We start from the raw sequence: 15,984 nt of genomic DNA on the forward strand, positions 1-15,984 counted from the left end.
ACATTTGTATGTTCTTTAGCACTTCCTGCATTACTTCAGCTGTCACCTACCTGATATGTGGCACTCATTTGCATAAACTTATTTCTAAATAAAAAGTGGGTGCAAATGGGGAAGAATGTATCGATGTATCTGAACAACATGTATTGTTCTCAAGAATACCCTTATTACTAATATTTTTGAAGTCTCACAACTGCTTGGTAAAATTAAAGCATCTATCCAGTGATGATTCTCCATTGTTCAGGATACACCTGTTTGTAAGTGTAGATGGGGATGACTCCTTTATGGTAATGATCTTCAATGCATGGGATTCTGATCTCAGAATTTGGAAAAATGCTAGCATTAAAAATGGCTGTTCAAAGACAAAGGCCTTGTTATTCTGGTTTCTGAACACTGCAGAAAGGATCCCATGCAGGCAATAGGTACAACCCCACTACATGTACCATTTCAAACTGAAACACATATGCTTCAGTTATACATATTACATATATGTTATAAACATATAACACCATATGTTCAGCAAGTAATGTGACACGTAACTCAATGGACAACTGTTCATGTGAAAATTTAAACATCAGCATTCATATTATTATAGTTTATAAAACAACTTGGTATTTTAAATTAAGCCATCTGACTAAAAACGTTGTGTGTGAGCCTACATGCAAAAAAAATTCAGTCCACTGCTATCACAAACAAGGACAGTTTAAATACAGTCACAGACTAATATGAGATGAAACTATTATTTTATATTTTAGGTAGATATAAGATGTGCAAAACTTTTGGATCATGTTATGCAAAGAGAAGTCTACAAAGTAGCAGTAGAGATACCTATTAAGAAATATAAGATATCTCACAAAAGCAGGGTGCTTCTTTGTGTAAACATATATTGACTGGGACAATGGCTGTATGCTCAATTTAAAGTCTCAAAGACCTGTGGAAGAAAATTCAGTAAGAAGTTATTGGCCAGGTACACTTGCTGTGTCTTCCTTGAACTTAAGAAGATGTGCTGTGTACTTAGATATTGTGCTTGTTTGTACAGAAGTCTACTGGTGCAATTTTCAAGAAAATACCTTGAACTATTAAAATACAACTGTTTTCTTCTCCTGACTCCCCACCACCACTTCTTTCATGCTGAACAAAGAATTAAATTTTTCTCCTACCCAACTGCACATCTGATAATTATCTCAAATTTACTAGCTATGATTAAGCATATTTTTCCTATACAGTTGGATGCTGCTGCTTTAAAACTCTTGATGAACTTCTGCTTCAGGGTATCTGCATTTCCCTGCTGAATTAAAATTTTTCATTGTATAACTCGCATCTTAACTTCAAATAAACTGGAATCTGTTTGGATGAAAAGGCCTAAATGAGTAATAGCTATTAAAATTTCCAGACCAAAACAAAAACAAAACCCACATCAAGGCAGAGCTAAGGCTGAAAAGGAGAATCGGTTACTTAAGGTATAAAGCATAACGGCATATTGTCTAAAGCATAAATTATCCCAAAAGTAAACATTCCAAAACCCCCAGGAAACTCAGGATTAAATATGAAAACTTAGAAGGAATCCGAACATCATGTATTATTGAAATGCAGGATGAAACCCTCCAAAATAAACTTAGATCAGCCCTGCAGCAGCACCATGCTGTAAGCTAGAAATTATGATTAATGCATTTAGTATCTGTGGCCTGAAATTAGCCTAATGTGTATTTCAAAGGTAATTTTTCATTTTGTTCCTTTGTATGCAACAAGTGACAAGTGTGCTATGACAAGCAATAGAAGGTGAGCAGAAGAAAAATAACGTTAGGAGTTCCACTGCAGAGCTGGTCAATAGCTGACTATTTAGAAATATAAATGTCCATCATGAGTGTGAAGCTATAAGCAAAATACTGTTGTACCATGCATAAATGTTTCATTACTGTGAAAGAAAACATTTCTGGCTGGACCAGTAAACCTCAATCAGGAAAGGCTCCATTAAGTTTAGTAACTTGTTAAAAGATAAACAAGTGGGATTTCAATTCTTAAAATTAAGCACAGATATTAAAATCTGAGAAACAAACTTCTTACACTACACAGGTTACCTATGTAATCTGACAGAACTTTTCTACAGAACAATAAGAAAAAGAGTAAAAGAAGATGAACGCTTGCCAAAAATATCAAGGCCCAAAACACACATTTAGTTTCAAAATTCTTTTATTGCAGCTGGATAACAGAGATAAACATCTGAGAGCAAAATCCAGTAACTCACATTTATTTTCCTTTGGAACAGCTCTGCAATCTGGTTTTATGATAAAGAACAAAAAGTTGCACTACATTTTGGAACATTTTGTTCTTTAGAACTGGTCAAGCAAGTGGGAAATATTAAAGTACTACAAATTAAATTAATAATTTCCCACTCCAGCTTCATTTCCCAAACTGAACAAGTCCAAGCAGAAGGAACTATGATATTTTCTGCTTTGGAGATACATATCAACTGGTAATGCACTTCAAGCTATATTAATTTGGTTAAAAAGTTTATCCTTAATAACCTGAGACATCAATCCATGTATAGCTTCTATGGTGGTCTTGCAGCTGAAAAACAAGCATAAATTCAAAGTTGGACAAAAACTGAACTGTCATTTTGAAGTTGAAGCTATCCAGCTGTTTTGGAAGTTCAGGGTGCCCATAACCCCATGAATCTTAAAAACTGTCCAGAAAGGAACAGTCACACACAGCAATTTAGCCATTGTTGCCAATACCTTTTCGTTACTTAAAAAGCAAACTGACTATACAAAAACCCATTCCAGAAAATGTTGTCTTGCAATTTAGGACACCTTATATTAACAATAGCAAGTGGGTTCTGTTGTCATCTGAACAAAAAAAAAAAATCCTTAGAGGAGTGAAGCTGTCAGCTGATATTATCAATACCTGCAGGCTCTCACTGCTCTCCACCTTATCTCCTTTACCCAAGCTCAGTACAGTAGTGTACAGTAACCATGGTCCCTCTGAGAAACTTTACAGGGAACATTAAAGAAAAGTTTATAGAACAAATCAGTTATTGGTCAAAATATGTAATGTGCAAAAACCCCAAAGAGCTGAGAGGCTTCCTATTGATCCAAGTTTTCCCCAATGTCTCCTGTAGGGCAATGTAGTGTCAAACTAACAAATAAGAACTGACTGTACAAATGCAAAAGATGAATCAGGACTGAAGGCACGGAGAATAGGGACTAATTACTATTAGACAGATAAAGGAATCCTAGGGAAATCAAGCTGACTTGGAGCACAGTTTGGCTAATACATATGTCCCCTTAGAAAATGGATTTGAGGTGTGCATGGACAGTAACGGAAGTTATCATACCGCCCAGTGTAAGCACCTTTCTGCTAATGCTTTATAGCAGTGTATTCCCAAAACAGCTATGTCTAACAATCCTTTAGTGATCTTTGCAGCCTTACTTCTCCAGAGTAATTTAGGTGGCACTAAATGAATTGTCCTGTGTCTGCACAGATCTTCTGCTGTCTTCTTTCTTATGAAAGATAACTACTTGAAGGAAAACACACATCTGTAAAAGTGTTACACTCCATTTTGGGAACTATGGTAGCTTTTGTCGCACAGGAAAGCAGAATTTATGACAAAAACAATTCTTTTCAATTCCTTACAATTTATAAAATAACTAACTGATGAAGACTGAATAAAAACAGAAAAGAAAAATACTTAGAACTGCTGCAACAAATAATATAGTAGCATGATCAGAGAAGGAATTATTTCTTAGAATAACTGTAAGCATGTAAGAGTAAAGGGAAAATAAAATGCAGTCACTATTACAGGATTCCAAACAGCAATGCAAACTTATCAGCAACTCCATCCTCCTCACATCCTTAAAGCATTGCTATTTTGTTTCCCTACAGGAACTGGGACGTATCACTTAACCTGGCTGCTATGAGCTAGCAACAGCATTAATTCCACTGCAAATGTATTCTGCAACTAAAATAGGCTAAATGAGTATAATTTTTAAAAGTCTCAATCTCCTTCCAACTCAACTATGTTTGTTAGAAAAATTGTAAGAGCTGTTAACTTTCCAGAAAATGTTAAACAAAGGTGTGTCAGGGGGAGAGAATACCAGGAAACTGTTCTATTATCAAGATAAAGTAATGGGGAAGAGGGACAAAAAGCCTCAAAATCTGAAAACACACGAACACCCCAGATTTTGTTCAGTTTTTGCACTCTCTTCCAAGGGATTCTACAGCATTGTCTCCTTATTAAATGGAATTACTTAATCTCACTCAGAATACTCTTAAAGTGCGTCCAGGTGAGTCCTGCCTTCTCCACAGATGAACCTGCGTTTGTACCGCCATATACAGTGCAGTATTTCTTGGTTTTCAAAGTCTGAAATTTGCCAATACAATGTTTTTGAACAGCCCAGCTGTATGAGCTGTTGGATATTATTAACCTCTGCAAAAAGATTTTACTTGGAAAAACGGTGACTCTAACGTGATATAGTGTAAACACTATAAGCACATCTAACTCTTAAGACTACTGGGAAAGAGATGTATTACTGAGAAGCAACTTGTGTGCTTCAAAGTTCAAAATAACCAGAGCTGATCCCCAAGAAACGTAAGGAAAACTGATGGAAAATATTACAACTTTTTTGAAATAATGTTATGCAGGTAGTGATAGGTTTATTAACTTACAATAGCAAGTATTTGCTATCAGGCAGGGAAGCTAAATATAGAGGCCAGAAAATCTGTAAGCTACTTCTTAAAAACAAAAAACAAGAAACTCAACTATTTCTCATTTCTAAAAAAAAAAGATACATTAATTAAGAAATATGAAGAAAAGGAGTTAATAATTTTTATGTCAGTAAAAGTATTAGACAAATGTAAACTAAACTTACTGGACTGGTAACACTAGTTCTTAAAATCAAGCTCTATACCATAATTTTACTTACTGCTGGTTTTAACCTAATTAACAATAAAAATCGGCTAATTTCTAGCAAATTTACAATTTTAAATTAGACAGAAAACTTTTTTTTTTTCCCCAGATACTCATGGAATTTTACAGCAATTTTTTGTTTAATAAACTAGAATTAAACTTATTCCAACCCCCCAAAAATTCAAAATTTATTGTAGGTTTAACGGAGGCAAGATTTTCTTTAACTTTCAGAAATAACTTGATTTCTGGAGTCTTTCATTCCTATCTATAATCTAATTCTTATCGTTAATTTTGTCAGCTTGCAATTGCATGCATGATAAAAGTTGAAAATCGAATAATACTTTTCACAAGAAGAACACATGGATGTGTTTTCTTACCTGTCTCTTGTTGCTTTTGCAAGTTTGTCTTCTGACTTCTTATCATGAGTCTCTAAACCCAGCATGAAACTGCCCCTTCCAAGCTGAGCTTCTGACTGCTCTAATTTTTCAGACAAATCAAAGATTTGGCCAGTGGTGTAGTCAGCATTCTTAGGAAAAAGAAAGTAATAAACATTTTCAATTTAAGCTCTAAATTCAAGCATTTATAAACAAAATAAACTAAATCTGAGAAAAGTTTTTAAAAGTACAGTGCTGCATATTTTCATCTATATCTGCAATTGAAGTGATACGGAACATGAGCGGTGGTTAAGAGAGCAGATGCCAAACATCTGACAAATGCTCAATCCCTAAAGCCTGAATTGGGTTCTTTTTATTACTTTCAACCCATGCTCTAAGTTACACAGGAATAAGTAAAACTCAGTTGGTTTTGACTAAGAGAAAAAAAAATGGCTTCTGCAGAGGGAAGGTTTTGATGCTCAGCTGTTACACTGAAGGTCTACCTGCAGTATTTCTGTTGTAACCTAGTTTTAACAGTTCCATTGTTTATTTTTTCTTAAGTGCTTACTTATTAAACGCCATTATTCACTGCAGTGTTCTATACAGATACAAGGTTAAAAAGTACTTACAGTAAGCAAACTAGAAGAACTGAGAGTGTTCACCCAGTACTTGTTCCACAACAGCTCAAGCAATTTACGATCCAAAGATGATTTAAAGTATGAGACTTCTAAAGCATAATACCTTTAAAAACAAAACCAAAACAAAAGCAAACAAACTAAGAGACCATCTAAATATGTCTTGCTTGAATGTCTCATCCAAAGTAGATGCAACACAAAATATCCTTATCAATGGCAAATACAAAGCCCTTAAGGTTACTCCCAGTTCCAACTCCCTGAACAATTTTCCATTAATAATTCATTTAGAGATTCAATACATAATCCCCACACATACTGCTGTGTTCTGTTAAATGAGATTGCAAGAGTTTTTAATTATTCTCTTAACAACCTATTCCATGCTTAGGTTCTTCAACACTGTAATAACTTACAGATGATTGTAGTTTTGCATGTATCACTTCTAATTACTTGAGGAATGCTTGGTAGCAGTAAATGTTACAAACAGGCAAACAATTTTACATTTTACCACACTTATTTTGTGGTAGAAAAATAAGGCTAGGCTAGGCTTTAGTGGTGTTGCAAATTAACACTCCCAGTAAAGTAAGAAAAGGAGCTGCACAGCACTTATCCCTACTCCGAAGAGCAGTGGGATCACAGCCTCCTGCTGATCAATGGACATCTGACCCTCTCCTTCTTGCCCCAACAAGGCATCACTACTTAGAAGTGTTCAGAAATCAACTGGTACAGCTTTTAACCAAGTTAAAATATTTATCTTTGCAGAGTTCTCCCTTAAAACATGTAGTGGTGCATTGTTGTTCATTATATTTGACTCAATTACATTCTTTATTGTTAAGTTGCACCCCCCCACACCCCCCATGATAATACTTTGGTCCCAGTTGTGCCCTCCTACCCCAGTTGCCAATCCACCCTGATACCTGCCCCTTGCTCCTGAATGTTCCCTATTCCCCCTCCCATTAAGTTGTCAATCCTCCCTTGTGACAACCCTGCCTGGACCGCCTCCTTTGGAATTCCCCTGTTCCTCCAAGCCCCATTGGCCCATGTGCCCCACTCTCCTCCCCTGGTGTTCCCCATTGGTTTATGTATCATGTAACCCCGCCTTGTGTTCTTCCCCTAAGTCTCCCCCATTGGTTTATTATTTGTACACTCCCCTTGCTCCTCACCCACACATAAGTTGCTGTAGCCCTGTATCTTTTTTCTTTTTTTCCCTGCAACCTTCAAGAGAACAAATCCTTTTTGGAAGCCACATGGAAGACCCCTCCCTCGTCCTTGCTCCTGCCCTTGACACTGGACAGCCAGTGCCGTAGAGCATAAGCCCTAAGCTGCTCTGATTTCCAGGAGCAGCCCACTCTTGGCTTGCTGCTGGGAGCTGGCTGGGGAAAAACTCCGGCACCGCCTCAAAAACATCTCCTGATAAATGCCAGTAACCAGTTTGCACAAAAATGAGAGCGCTAAAGGAACAGCGAACTTCAAGATTTGAAACACTACAAGGAATTCACTTTACCATACTGAATCATTAACCTAAACACAAAAGAAATAATAATTTTAGTAGTTTTTCGTTACTTACTGTTTACAATGTACACCAAAGTCTTCTATTTTATTGAGCGGAATAGTCTGGTATTCAGAGGGACCCTCATCTGGAGGTTTATAGCCCTAAAAATTTAACAAATGACAGAGGTGACACAGTCATTCTGGTGATTTTCAAAATATCTAAACTTCACAAAAAAAAAATCCAGTTTATGTAATTCTAGTTTATTGTTGTCTAGAGAAAATAACATTTCCCCTGGTAGCCTGAAATTCAGAATTTTCTTGGATCTCAGGTTTAGATTTGGCTGTACTAGCTGTTCTAGTCATTACATTTTCAGGTTTATCAAAAGCAAACTATATATAGTGTCATAGTTGAGTTTTTTCAAATGAGTAACAAGGCAAGCTAAAATTAGATCATTTCTTAGATCAAAGAAAGAGCAAGCTGCTTTTTAGACAGTATTTCTCTACCTGTTCCTGGAAATTTTGAGGAAGATTTGAGAAGAGGGAATAAGCATCCATGGATATGCCTTAAAGATACCTAAAACTTTCTGTTACTTGTTTAGCCAAGATGGTGCCATCCACAGTTACTGACTAAGCAAGAACTGCCTGCAGTCCATTGTGAGAGCTCCCTAAAAATATGCTTCTCATGTGCATTTTCCAGATGTGATTTGGTTTTCAGGTACAGGATTCTTCTCCCTGTTCTAAATTCTCAAAGTATTTCTGAAGTGGTTTTGCCCATAGAAGTGCATATTCTCCTGAATCACAAACTGTTCTAAGATCTCATATGTTTTTGTCAGCACAAATACAATGCCTGGACCCCTCACAAACATTATAGTGAATTACAAAATTTAATTTTCAAGAAACAATTAATTTTGGTAATTGTTTCACTGGATGGCTGCCTGAAGTTCTTAATGAGTCACTGATAACAGGGTATTTAAAAGATTTATTTTACTGAACTTTATTGGATTGAAATTAAATAGCACAGCCAGACGTATACATGAGAGGATGCATTCGGAGACCTAAATCTCCAATACTGATGTGATTTTTTTAGTTTTAAGTCTAACCCATATTGTTTAATTAACTTTTTTGTATATTAGCTTGTGAAAATTCATAACATTTATTTGAAAAAGTTAAGTAGATAGTTTTGAACCTTCCTTTTCTAAAATGAAAAGCAAATGACAACATATTAAACAAGCTATTAACGTTTGGTTTTAGGTCTGAAAAATAAACAGAGAAGAGCTAACATAAAACAATTTTGATGAATACTACCTACAGCTATATCCATTAGAAACCAGCTATATGGAGCTACATAATTTTGGGACAGCTCCACAATCTGGACAGTGTAATTGATTTAACACTACCAAAATTCTATGAAAACCAGTCTAGAAGTCAACTGTTAGAAATGTAATCAATATCCAAAGGTGTGCAAAAACCAGTGTAAGAGCACATCTCCTTTGGACTGAACATTCAGCACAGCACAGCAGACCACACTCAGACAATCATTTAAAGACAGTTCAGTGTTCACAGACTAGCTAATTTTAGATAGTTTTAACTATTTACCTTAGGATATGTCCTAAAAGCTCCAAGATTTACTTTTCCTGCAGATATTGTCCTTGTTGGATCAATCTGTAGAAGTACAGGTAACACTCATTACATACATTTTATTATTTATTACAGGTTTAAATTAAGTTTATAGTAATTTTATTTCAGAAATGCAATTCATACAAATTGTATTAGTTCTGTCATAAACAGTACTTTTTCTGTTGGTATCAGACTTTCTAAAGAGGTGGGATTATCAACAGCCTTCAGTAGATTATTTTTTCAAACTAATTTTCCTTATTTCCTAAGTACATAAAACCCCCTTATGCTTAAGAATTACACCATAACTGTAACAATGCAGTGAAAATGGTCTAGGCAAGCTACACTACTGGTTTTGCCAGCATGTGGCCAGCAAAGCAGAAGGAGTGGCACCAGTTTGAAGCGTGGATCTAACACCTCCATCATACAAAGTACATGCTACTAAAATGCTAACAGACAGAAATCCAAAAATTATTCCCCTCAACATGATCTGCTAGGCAGGGCTATCACCCACCAGCCAGTACTTACAACCACTGCTACGAAGGGCTCCTGAAATTGCTGATTAAGCATCTGGGTACTGACGTCGATCCCCGAGAGCCAGCAGCCGTAGCCGGGGTGACTGTGGTACCAGCCGATAGCATTTTCCAGGCGTCCGACCTAAGGAAGAGCAGGGAAGGGGAACAGCCCCAGCGTTCAGCTCCATTCCCAAAGTACCGGCTGCCCTCCAGCGGCATTTCCAGCACACTGCAAGGCGCGGCAGGATAAAAACGAGTTTCCACTCGTGATAAAATATTCCCTAGAAACCGGAGAAGGAGTAGTACTGCCATTCTCTGCTACAGCTGCTGCCAAAGAACTAAGGCCTTCAAGGAGCCTGGAGCTCCTTTGTCAGTGACAGCTGAAGTACAGAAGAGGTTCCACACAGCTGGATAGTGAGCTGTGGCTCTCCTCAGCAGGGCTGAGGAATTTCTTAGGGATGTAACACAAGTAATCCCATATAATGTAGGGAACATTAGTACAAAATGAATTATTTAATATGGTAACATATCTCACAGGCATATACTATTAGATTAGTGGTAGGTTTAAAAAATACCTTAGAAGGCATGCTTTCAAACACTAGAAGCAACAGAAATTATCGCCTGGAGACAGGTTTAAAAGCCAAAAGATGAATTTTTGACAACTTTTTATCAGATAAAACCTCAGAATAGGAGTTTCCAAATAATACACATGACCATCTCTAAAAATGCTGGAAGAGAAAGAAGCAAAGCCAAAAAAACCTCAGGAGAATAAACACCCATTGAACCTAATTTTTGTAATTCTCTCTAAGGAATTGTTTACTGGCTGCTCCAGTAATGATAAGACAGAACAGACAAACTGAATACTTCTTAACTGGTGAATTCACTTACTTTCTTTACAGCTCCCATGAGAGACACCAACAAAACACTGAAGAATGTGTGTTATTTTTAAAAGCCAAATAATCTATCTGAAGTACATTAAGAACAGATTCTGTCCTTGGAGAATCAAGCAACTGTAACGGCAGCATCTATAAAGCACTTATATAGGGGGATATATTAACCAACTACCTAATGATAAAAAGAGAGTATTCCAAGAACAAGTGCTTGCCAAAATCAAGTATGAAACAGGAAGCATGAAAACTCTGCCAGAGCACCAGGAAAGCTGAGTTATTTCATTTGCACACAAGTCAAGTTTCAAAATTGTGAAACCAAGAATAGACAAAACGGAATAACATAAACAATGGAAAAAAAACCCATTTCTTATCACATAAAAACTCCTACAGAAACCTGGATTGTTTTAAACACAAGGCAAGCTGTTTGTAATTTTATGCTATATATTACCATTTTAAAATTCAGTGTTTCTACCTAAGAATGTGATTCTATGAATCTATCTTTACTTAAAGATAGTATGACTGCATCTTTAGGCAAAGACATCTCTTCAAGTCACCTACTTTTTGAAACAAGAGTATTAACATCGCATTGTTTTCAGATAAACTAGGTTAAATGAATTATTTCCACATTTTCTCACGGGGATGAATTATTAAAAATTTTAAGTCCCAGAACATAATTATTTCTGTATTATGTTTACTCTTTGCTGATGTTATGATTCGGCCTAATGCAAATCCCTTTCAACACCTTCAACTCTATGTAAGGTTATGAACATAAGTACACTCTCCAAAATAACCCAAATACTCCTCTGTTATATCCACTTAGTATGTAAGGGGCTTCTAATTTTAGCTGGTTTAAAAATCAGTGGGTCAACTGGGTATCAGAACTGTTTGAGCTTGGAGAGTTAAAGATATTTCAACTCTTATTTCTAGTATAGAATTGTCCTGTATTAGAAGAAGCATATCAGCAAGTGCTGTGATGTGCTGTGCTGGTTTCCACATCAGCCACAGTGTAGAGATGGATTTCTGTTATCCATCTGCACATAAGAACTTCTCTGTATAGTCATCTTTAATATGACATGGATCTCTGAATCAGAAGTGGCAAAGATGGGAAGCAGACAAGCAAGTCTGTTCATCCAAATTTCCAAATTATAAATATGAATAATTAAGTTGCACAGAAACTTACTTAATCCTTCACTGGCATTTTCTTCACAAATATGTATATTTTTTTATGGAAAAGAGCAGCACAGTATACAGTAAGACCTCAGAAGAAGGTAAGAATGAACGTCATAATTCTGATCTACAAACATTAAGTAGGTCCAATGCTCACATGTATTTAATTTTGCATACTGTTTCTAGAAGAAGTATCAAGTTATTTTAGAAACACTCTCTCAAACAGCCAGCAGCCTCAGACATAAAAACACTTCCTTAGCAATGAAAATAATTTAGTACTTTTCATGGAATCATTAAGGTTGGAAAAGACTTCCAAGATCATCATGTCCAACCTTTGATGACCTACCGTAAGTCAGGAAAACATGGATATGAAAATGTTTACAGGGCCCTGCATTCCGTGCTGCTGACATAGTTCTTACTGACATGTTTGAGGAGAGACAGGACAATCGGGCAGGCACCTCATCACTGACGGAGGAAGCCTGCAACCCCCCAGCTATGTTCCTGTAGCTCACAAGGCGCACAGGATCTCCACGGGGAGGTCAGACCCCCTGCTACCTCTCCTTACCTGCTTGGCGTTCTCGATGTAGGCAGCCATGTACTCGTAGGCGGCGGCCTGCGCATTGACGCGGGTCTCGGTGCCCTCCACGGGCAGGGCGAAGCTGTCCATGATGATCATGGTCTCCCCGTCCACCTTGCCCAGCATGAGCCCCATCACCTCCAGGTTTCCGCCGGACCTGGCGTGCATCACCATCTTCAGAAGCGCCAGCGCAGAAATCTTGCAGTACTTGAAGTAATGGTGGCTGCAACAACGCAGAGAGGCCGCGGAAGGGAAGGCAGAGCCATCAGATCAGGCCGGTCCTCACCGCCCGCCCGCCCGCTCCGCCGCCCAGCTCCCACTCACTCCTTGGTCCAGGGCTTGGCCGCCAGGATCTCCTGCTGCTGCTTGCGGTCGTATTTGTAGATTTCGTCGATGCTCTGTGCCTCCTGCATGTTGTTCGCCAGCTCCCAGGTTTTCTGCGCCATCCCGCTCCCGGAGGCGCTGCTCCCCGCCGCCGCCATCGTCCCGCTCCCGGCTCCGGCTCGGGCCCCGCCTCCGCCCCGGCGCACCGGGCCGCGGGCCGAACCAAGGGCGGGGCGGGGGTGCGCACGGAGGGTGGTACGGTCCGCGCAGGCGCGGGGCGGGCGGCGCTGCGCCCCCAGCGGCCGCACTCGGCTCTGCACGCGGCCAGGCCCGACCCGCTCGCCCCGTGAAGAGGCACCGCGGAAACCCAACTCCGGCCGGGCGGAGGCGTTTCTCACTATTTATCAATTTATTCACCTATGCTCTTGGAATTACTGTGACCAGTTCTGGGCTACTCAGTACGAGAGAGACACGGAACTTCTGGAGCGGGTTCAGCGGAGGGCAACAACGATGTTTAAGGGACGGGAGCATATCTTTCATGAGGAAAGGCTGAGGGAGCTGGGACTGTTCAACCTCGAGAAGGAGACGGCTGGGAGGGGGCCTTATCAATATATAAAAGTATCTAAAGTAGGAGGCGTCAAGAGGATGGACCCAGGCTCTGCTGGGACGTGCCAAGCAATAGGACAAGAGGCAAGAAAACTGATGGGCAGGAAATTCCCCCTGCAGATGAGGAAGAACATCTTGACTGTGCAGGTGACTGGCCACTGGAACAGATTGCCCAGAAAGGTTGTGGAGTTTCCCTCCCTGGAGATACTCAAGAACCGTCTGGATGCAATCTTGTGCCATGCGCTCTAGGGTGACCGTACTTGGAGCAGGGAGGTTGGACCGGGTGACTCGCTGTGCTCCTTTCTAACCGGCCCTACCCTGGGATGCTGGGAAGTCCGCTGGCCGCCGCCTCCCATCCCAATGCTTTTCTCCGCCCGGGAGGAGGTGGCGGCCGGGTCGCGCCGCCCTCCGGGGCAGCGGGGGGCGCTGCGCGGCGCCGCCCGCCGGGTTCCGGGGCGGCGGTAACGCGCGGGGCGCGGACGGAGCTGCGGCCGCCGGTACCGGTGAGCGGGCGGCGGGGGTGGCGCGGCGCCCGAGGACCCTCCTCGCAGCCCCGCCGGGCGGGTCCATCGCCCGCATCGCTCATAGCTCAGAGCGGGCGGCGGCGGGAGTGAGGGGGGTTCGCTGGGCAGCGGGAGGGGCACCGGAGCGGGACGGGGCGGGGGCGTGTCCCGGGGTGTACTGCCGGGTCTGGGGGTCCCCGCGGGGGCAGCGGGGCTCGGCTCTGCTGGTCCCGGCCCTCCGGTGGGGCCGCTTGTTGTGCGGCCGTTGCCTGACAACGGCGCCGCGATCCGAAAAGGGGCCGAGCCCCGAGTGCCGCATCCCCGCCCCGCAGCTGCTCCCTGGGGGGTCGGAGCCTCCGGGAGTGCCTCAGAGGTGCTGCCGAGGAGGGAAGGAGGGAGGCGGGGAGGCGAGCGCTGCAGGCCGGGGGAGAGGCGCTTCCCTGAGCTGTCGCTCTTGGAGAAATAAACCTGATCTCCTGGGTCTGAAAGTTTTTCGAAATTAGTGTCTTTTTGGATCAAATTACGTGCTCTGAAAAATAGATAAGCCCTGTAGTGGAGGGAAAGTAACTCGCGACACTTGTTGCTTGGTTGTTCAGAGGATGGATTGCCTTCTCAATTGCGAAAAAGTCGCATTGCTTTATTCAAGAGTTTGTTATTTGTGAGAGGCCAGACCTTGGAATCTGTGCTTTTTCAGCAGTGAATTTGAAAGAAAAGTACAGGGAGCGCGTCTCTGGCAGCAGTGGCTTATCCCAAGTGCTGTTCACAAGGGTACAGAGGCAGTCAGTACTAATTCCTTAGGAAGTTTGGGTTAAACTTTGAGCAGTGTTTCTTAATGACACAATTAATGGCCGTATAAGTTGTAAGTACAGTTATTAAACGTGGCATATAGTTACTCTTTCAAAGCATTTCCCTCCTTGCCACCCGTGCTGCAGTTCACGTGGATGGGAATTGCCATTTTGCCAGTGCTCCTGATGATATTTCAATATTATGGTGGCATAGAAGAGATGAAATCCGCTTCCACATGCTGATTTTAAATTTTGTGCGTTTCCCTGAACAGTTAGGAGGAGAAGGGAAAGATTAGAATGCAATACAGTAAACATCGCTGTAGGTGATAAAGTAACTACACAATATGTAGGTAAATACAGTACATACAATACATACGCACATTGGTGTTTTGGATACCTTGAATAGAGAGTACATTTGAATACTGCATTATTAACTCTGTTTGGGCATAGGTCCAGTAAAAATCTCATGTTCAAAGTTGACGTGTTGTTCTTGAATATCTGTATGCTTTCTATTGCTTGCTATGTTTGTTTAAGTTGAAGTCTACCTAGGTGACTCTAATTACTCAGAGTTGCTTTTGTAAACTCTGAATAAGGAAAAGAGGCTGTGAAAATCTAAAATTCTCTTGAAAGAAAGAATATGTAAAAATATTTTTATGGGACATTTTCAGACAGTACTTGACTATATAGGAGTGGTTTGTTTAATGGAATTTCACTTTGAAAAATGAATTTTTTTGGGAATGCAAATTATCCAAGATTTAAAGTTGAAAGAGCTAAAGAAAGGCTGATAGATATGTGCTATCTTTCTTTATTTTTATTGTGATTAGTCATGGTCTCTTCACATGGTACAGAAGATAACAAAATTGATTAATATTCAGTAGGATACTTGCTTACATGCTGATATATTTTTGTAATGCGTCACATTGAATTTGTCATTCTTACTTAGAATAACTAAGACATTTTTCTTTTTTTGGTGTAATATATTCTTTTTGCTTATCTCATAGAGTTTGCACTCCTGCATGTTTTAAGAAAATCAGCATAAGTAGAAGGATGTTAAGACATAAAGTGTCTAGATATTTCTAAGAAGGATTTGGCTATTCTTCCAGGAAATTGTGCTGTATTAAAGATACGCTGAATCAACAGTGCTGTAGCATTAGTCAGCTTAGTGTTCTCCAAGGCCTGGAATTGCCAGCTTTCTTCACACCTATTGAATTGCTTGTGTAGTTCAACTGTAACTGTTTTTTTTTTGGTTTTTAATTTATTATATTGCCCTTTTGAGCAATATGACAGGAGTGCAGAATGCTGGAATATTCATTGTATTCCTCATGCTAGTTAGAAAATACTCTGCAAAGACTGCTTTCCTTATGCCAGCTCTCAGAATAATTTTGGTACCGTTCCCATCCAGTGATTTGGAAACAGTGCTAGAGTTTATAAATGCTATTGTAGACAGAGGTAGGAAATATAGATGTTACAGTCTATGTTACAATCAGTGAGCTTTTGGAAAGGCTTCTCACAGTGCCTCCTACATGTGGTAATTTTCCTCTTGATGACTGTGCAGCACGGGGTAGGTGATGAGACCAACTTATGCCAAGTTGTTTCACCCTTT

General features: G+C 40.2%; 3 protein-coding genes across 15 annotated transcripts in view; 1 reads left to right on the forward strand and 2 right to left on the reverse strand.

Annotated features, from left to right (window-relative positions):
- Positions 1-2,169: 2,169 nt before the first annotated feature.
- COPS5 (COP9 signalosome subunit 5) lies at positions 2,170-12,772 on the reverse strand. The gene is made up of 8 exons (XM_015618045.1): positions 12,488-12,772; positions 12,152-12,386; positions 9,543-9,671; positions 8,997-9,062; positions 7,477-7,562; positions 5,907-6,018; positions 5,281-5,429; positions 2,170-2,565 (listed from the first exon to the last, which is right to left on the reverse strand). The coding sequence occupies exons 1-8, from the start codon at positions 12,643-12,645 to the stop codon at positions 2,481-2,483; spliced, it is 1,020 nt and encodes a 339-aa protein (XP_015473531.1). The 5' UTR covers positions 12,646-12,772; the 3' UTR covers positions 2,170-2,480.
- Positions 12,773-12,808: 36 nt separating this feature from the next.
- The window catches only part of CSPP1 (centrosome and spindle pole associated protein 1), a 61,712-nt gene continuing 58,536 nt past the window's right edge, over positions 12,809-15,984 (forward strand). For 12 of the 13 annotated variants that reach the window (XM_015618046.2, XM_015618049.2, XM_033512286.1 and 9 more), the window contains exon 1: positions 13,534-13,596. The gene's annotated coding sequence lies outside the window, so the exon portion shown is untranslated. Of the gene's footprint in view, positions 13,241-13,533; positions 13,597-15,984 lie in introns of those variants that run through there. The other variant, XM_015618047.3, reaches the window with a different exon arrangement.
- LOC107216105 (basic proline-rich protein-like) lies at positions 13,339-14,551 on the reverse strand. The gene is made up of 2 exons (XM_015652667.1): positions 14,490-14,551; positions 13,339-14,125 (listed from the first exon to the last, which is right to left on the reverse strand). Exons 1-2 carry the CDS (start codon positions 14,549-14,551, stop codon positions 13,339-13,341), a joined length of 849 nt encoding a protein of 282 aa, XP_015508153.1.

This window comes from Parus major, chromosome 2, assembly GCF_001522545.3.
Source record: "Parus major isolate Abel chromosome 2, Parus_major1.1, whole genome shotgun sequence".
Classification (NCBI taxonomy): domain Eukaryota; kingdom Metazoa; phylum Chordata; class Aves; order Passeriformes; family Paridae; genus Parus; species Parus major.

Excerpts from the sequence above, each read along its gene's own strand:
- COPS5 (XM_015618045.1), bottom strand. The coding sequence starts at position 12,645 with ATGGCGGCGGCGGGGAGCAGCGCCTCCGGGAGCGGGATGGCGCAGAAA. Across the intron at positions 7,563-8,996 it reads CTTTTAGGACATATCCTAAG|GGCTATAAACCTCCAGATGA; the intron begins GTAAATAGTTAA and ends TTAAATTTTTAG. Across the intron at positions 2,566-5,280 it reads GCAAAAGCAACAAGAGACAG|CTGCAAGACCACCATAGAAG; the intron begins GTAAGAAAACAC and ends CTTGTTTTTCAG.
- LOC107216105 (XM_015652667.1), bottom strand. The coding sequence starts at position 14,551 with ATGGCAATTCCCATCCACGTGAACTGCAGCACGGGTGGCAAGGAGGGA. Across the intron at positions 14,126-14,489 it reads GAGGGAAATGCTTTGAAAGA|AGCACGTAATTTGATCCAAA; the intron begins GTAACTATATGC and ends TCTATTTTTCAG.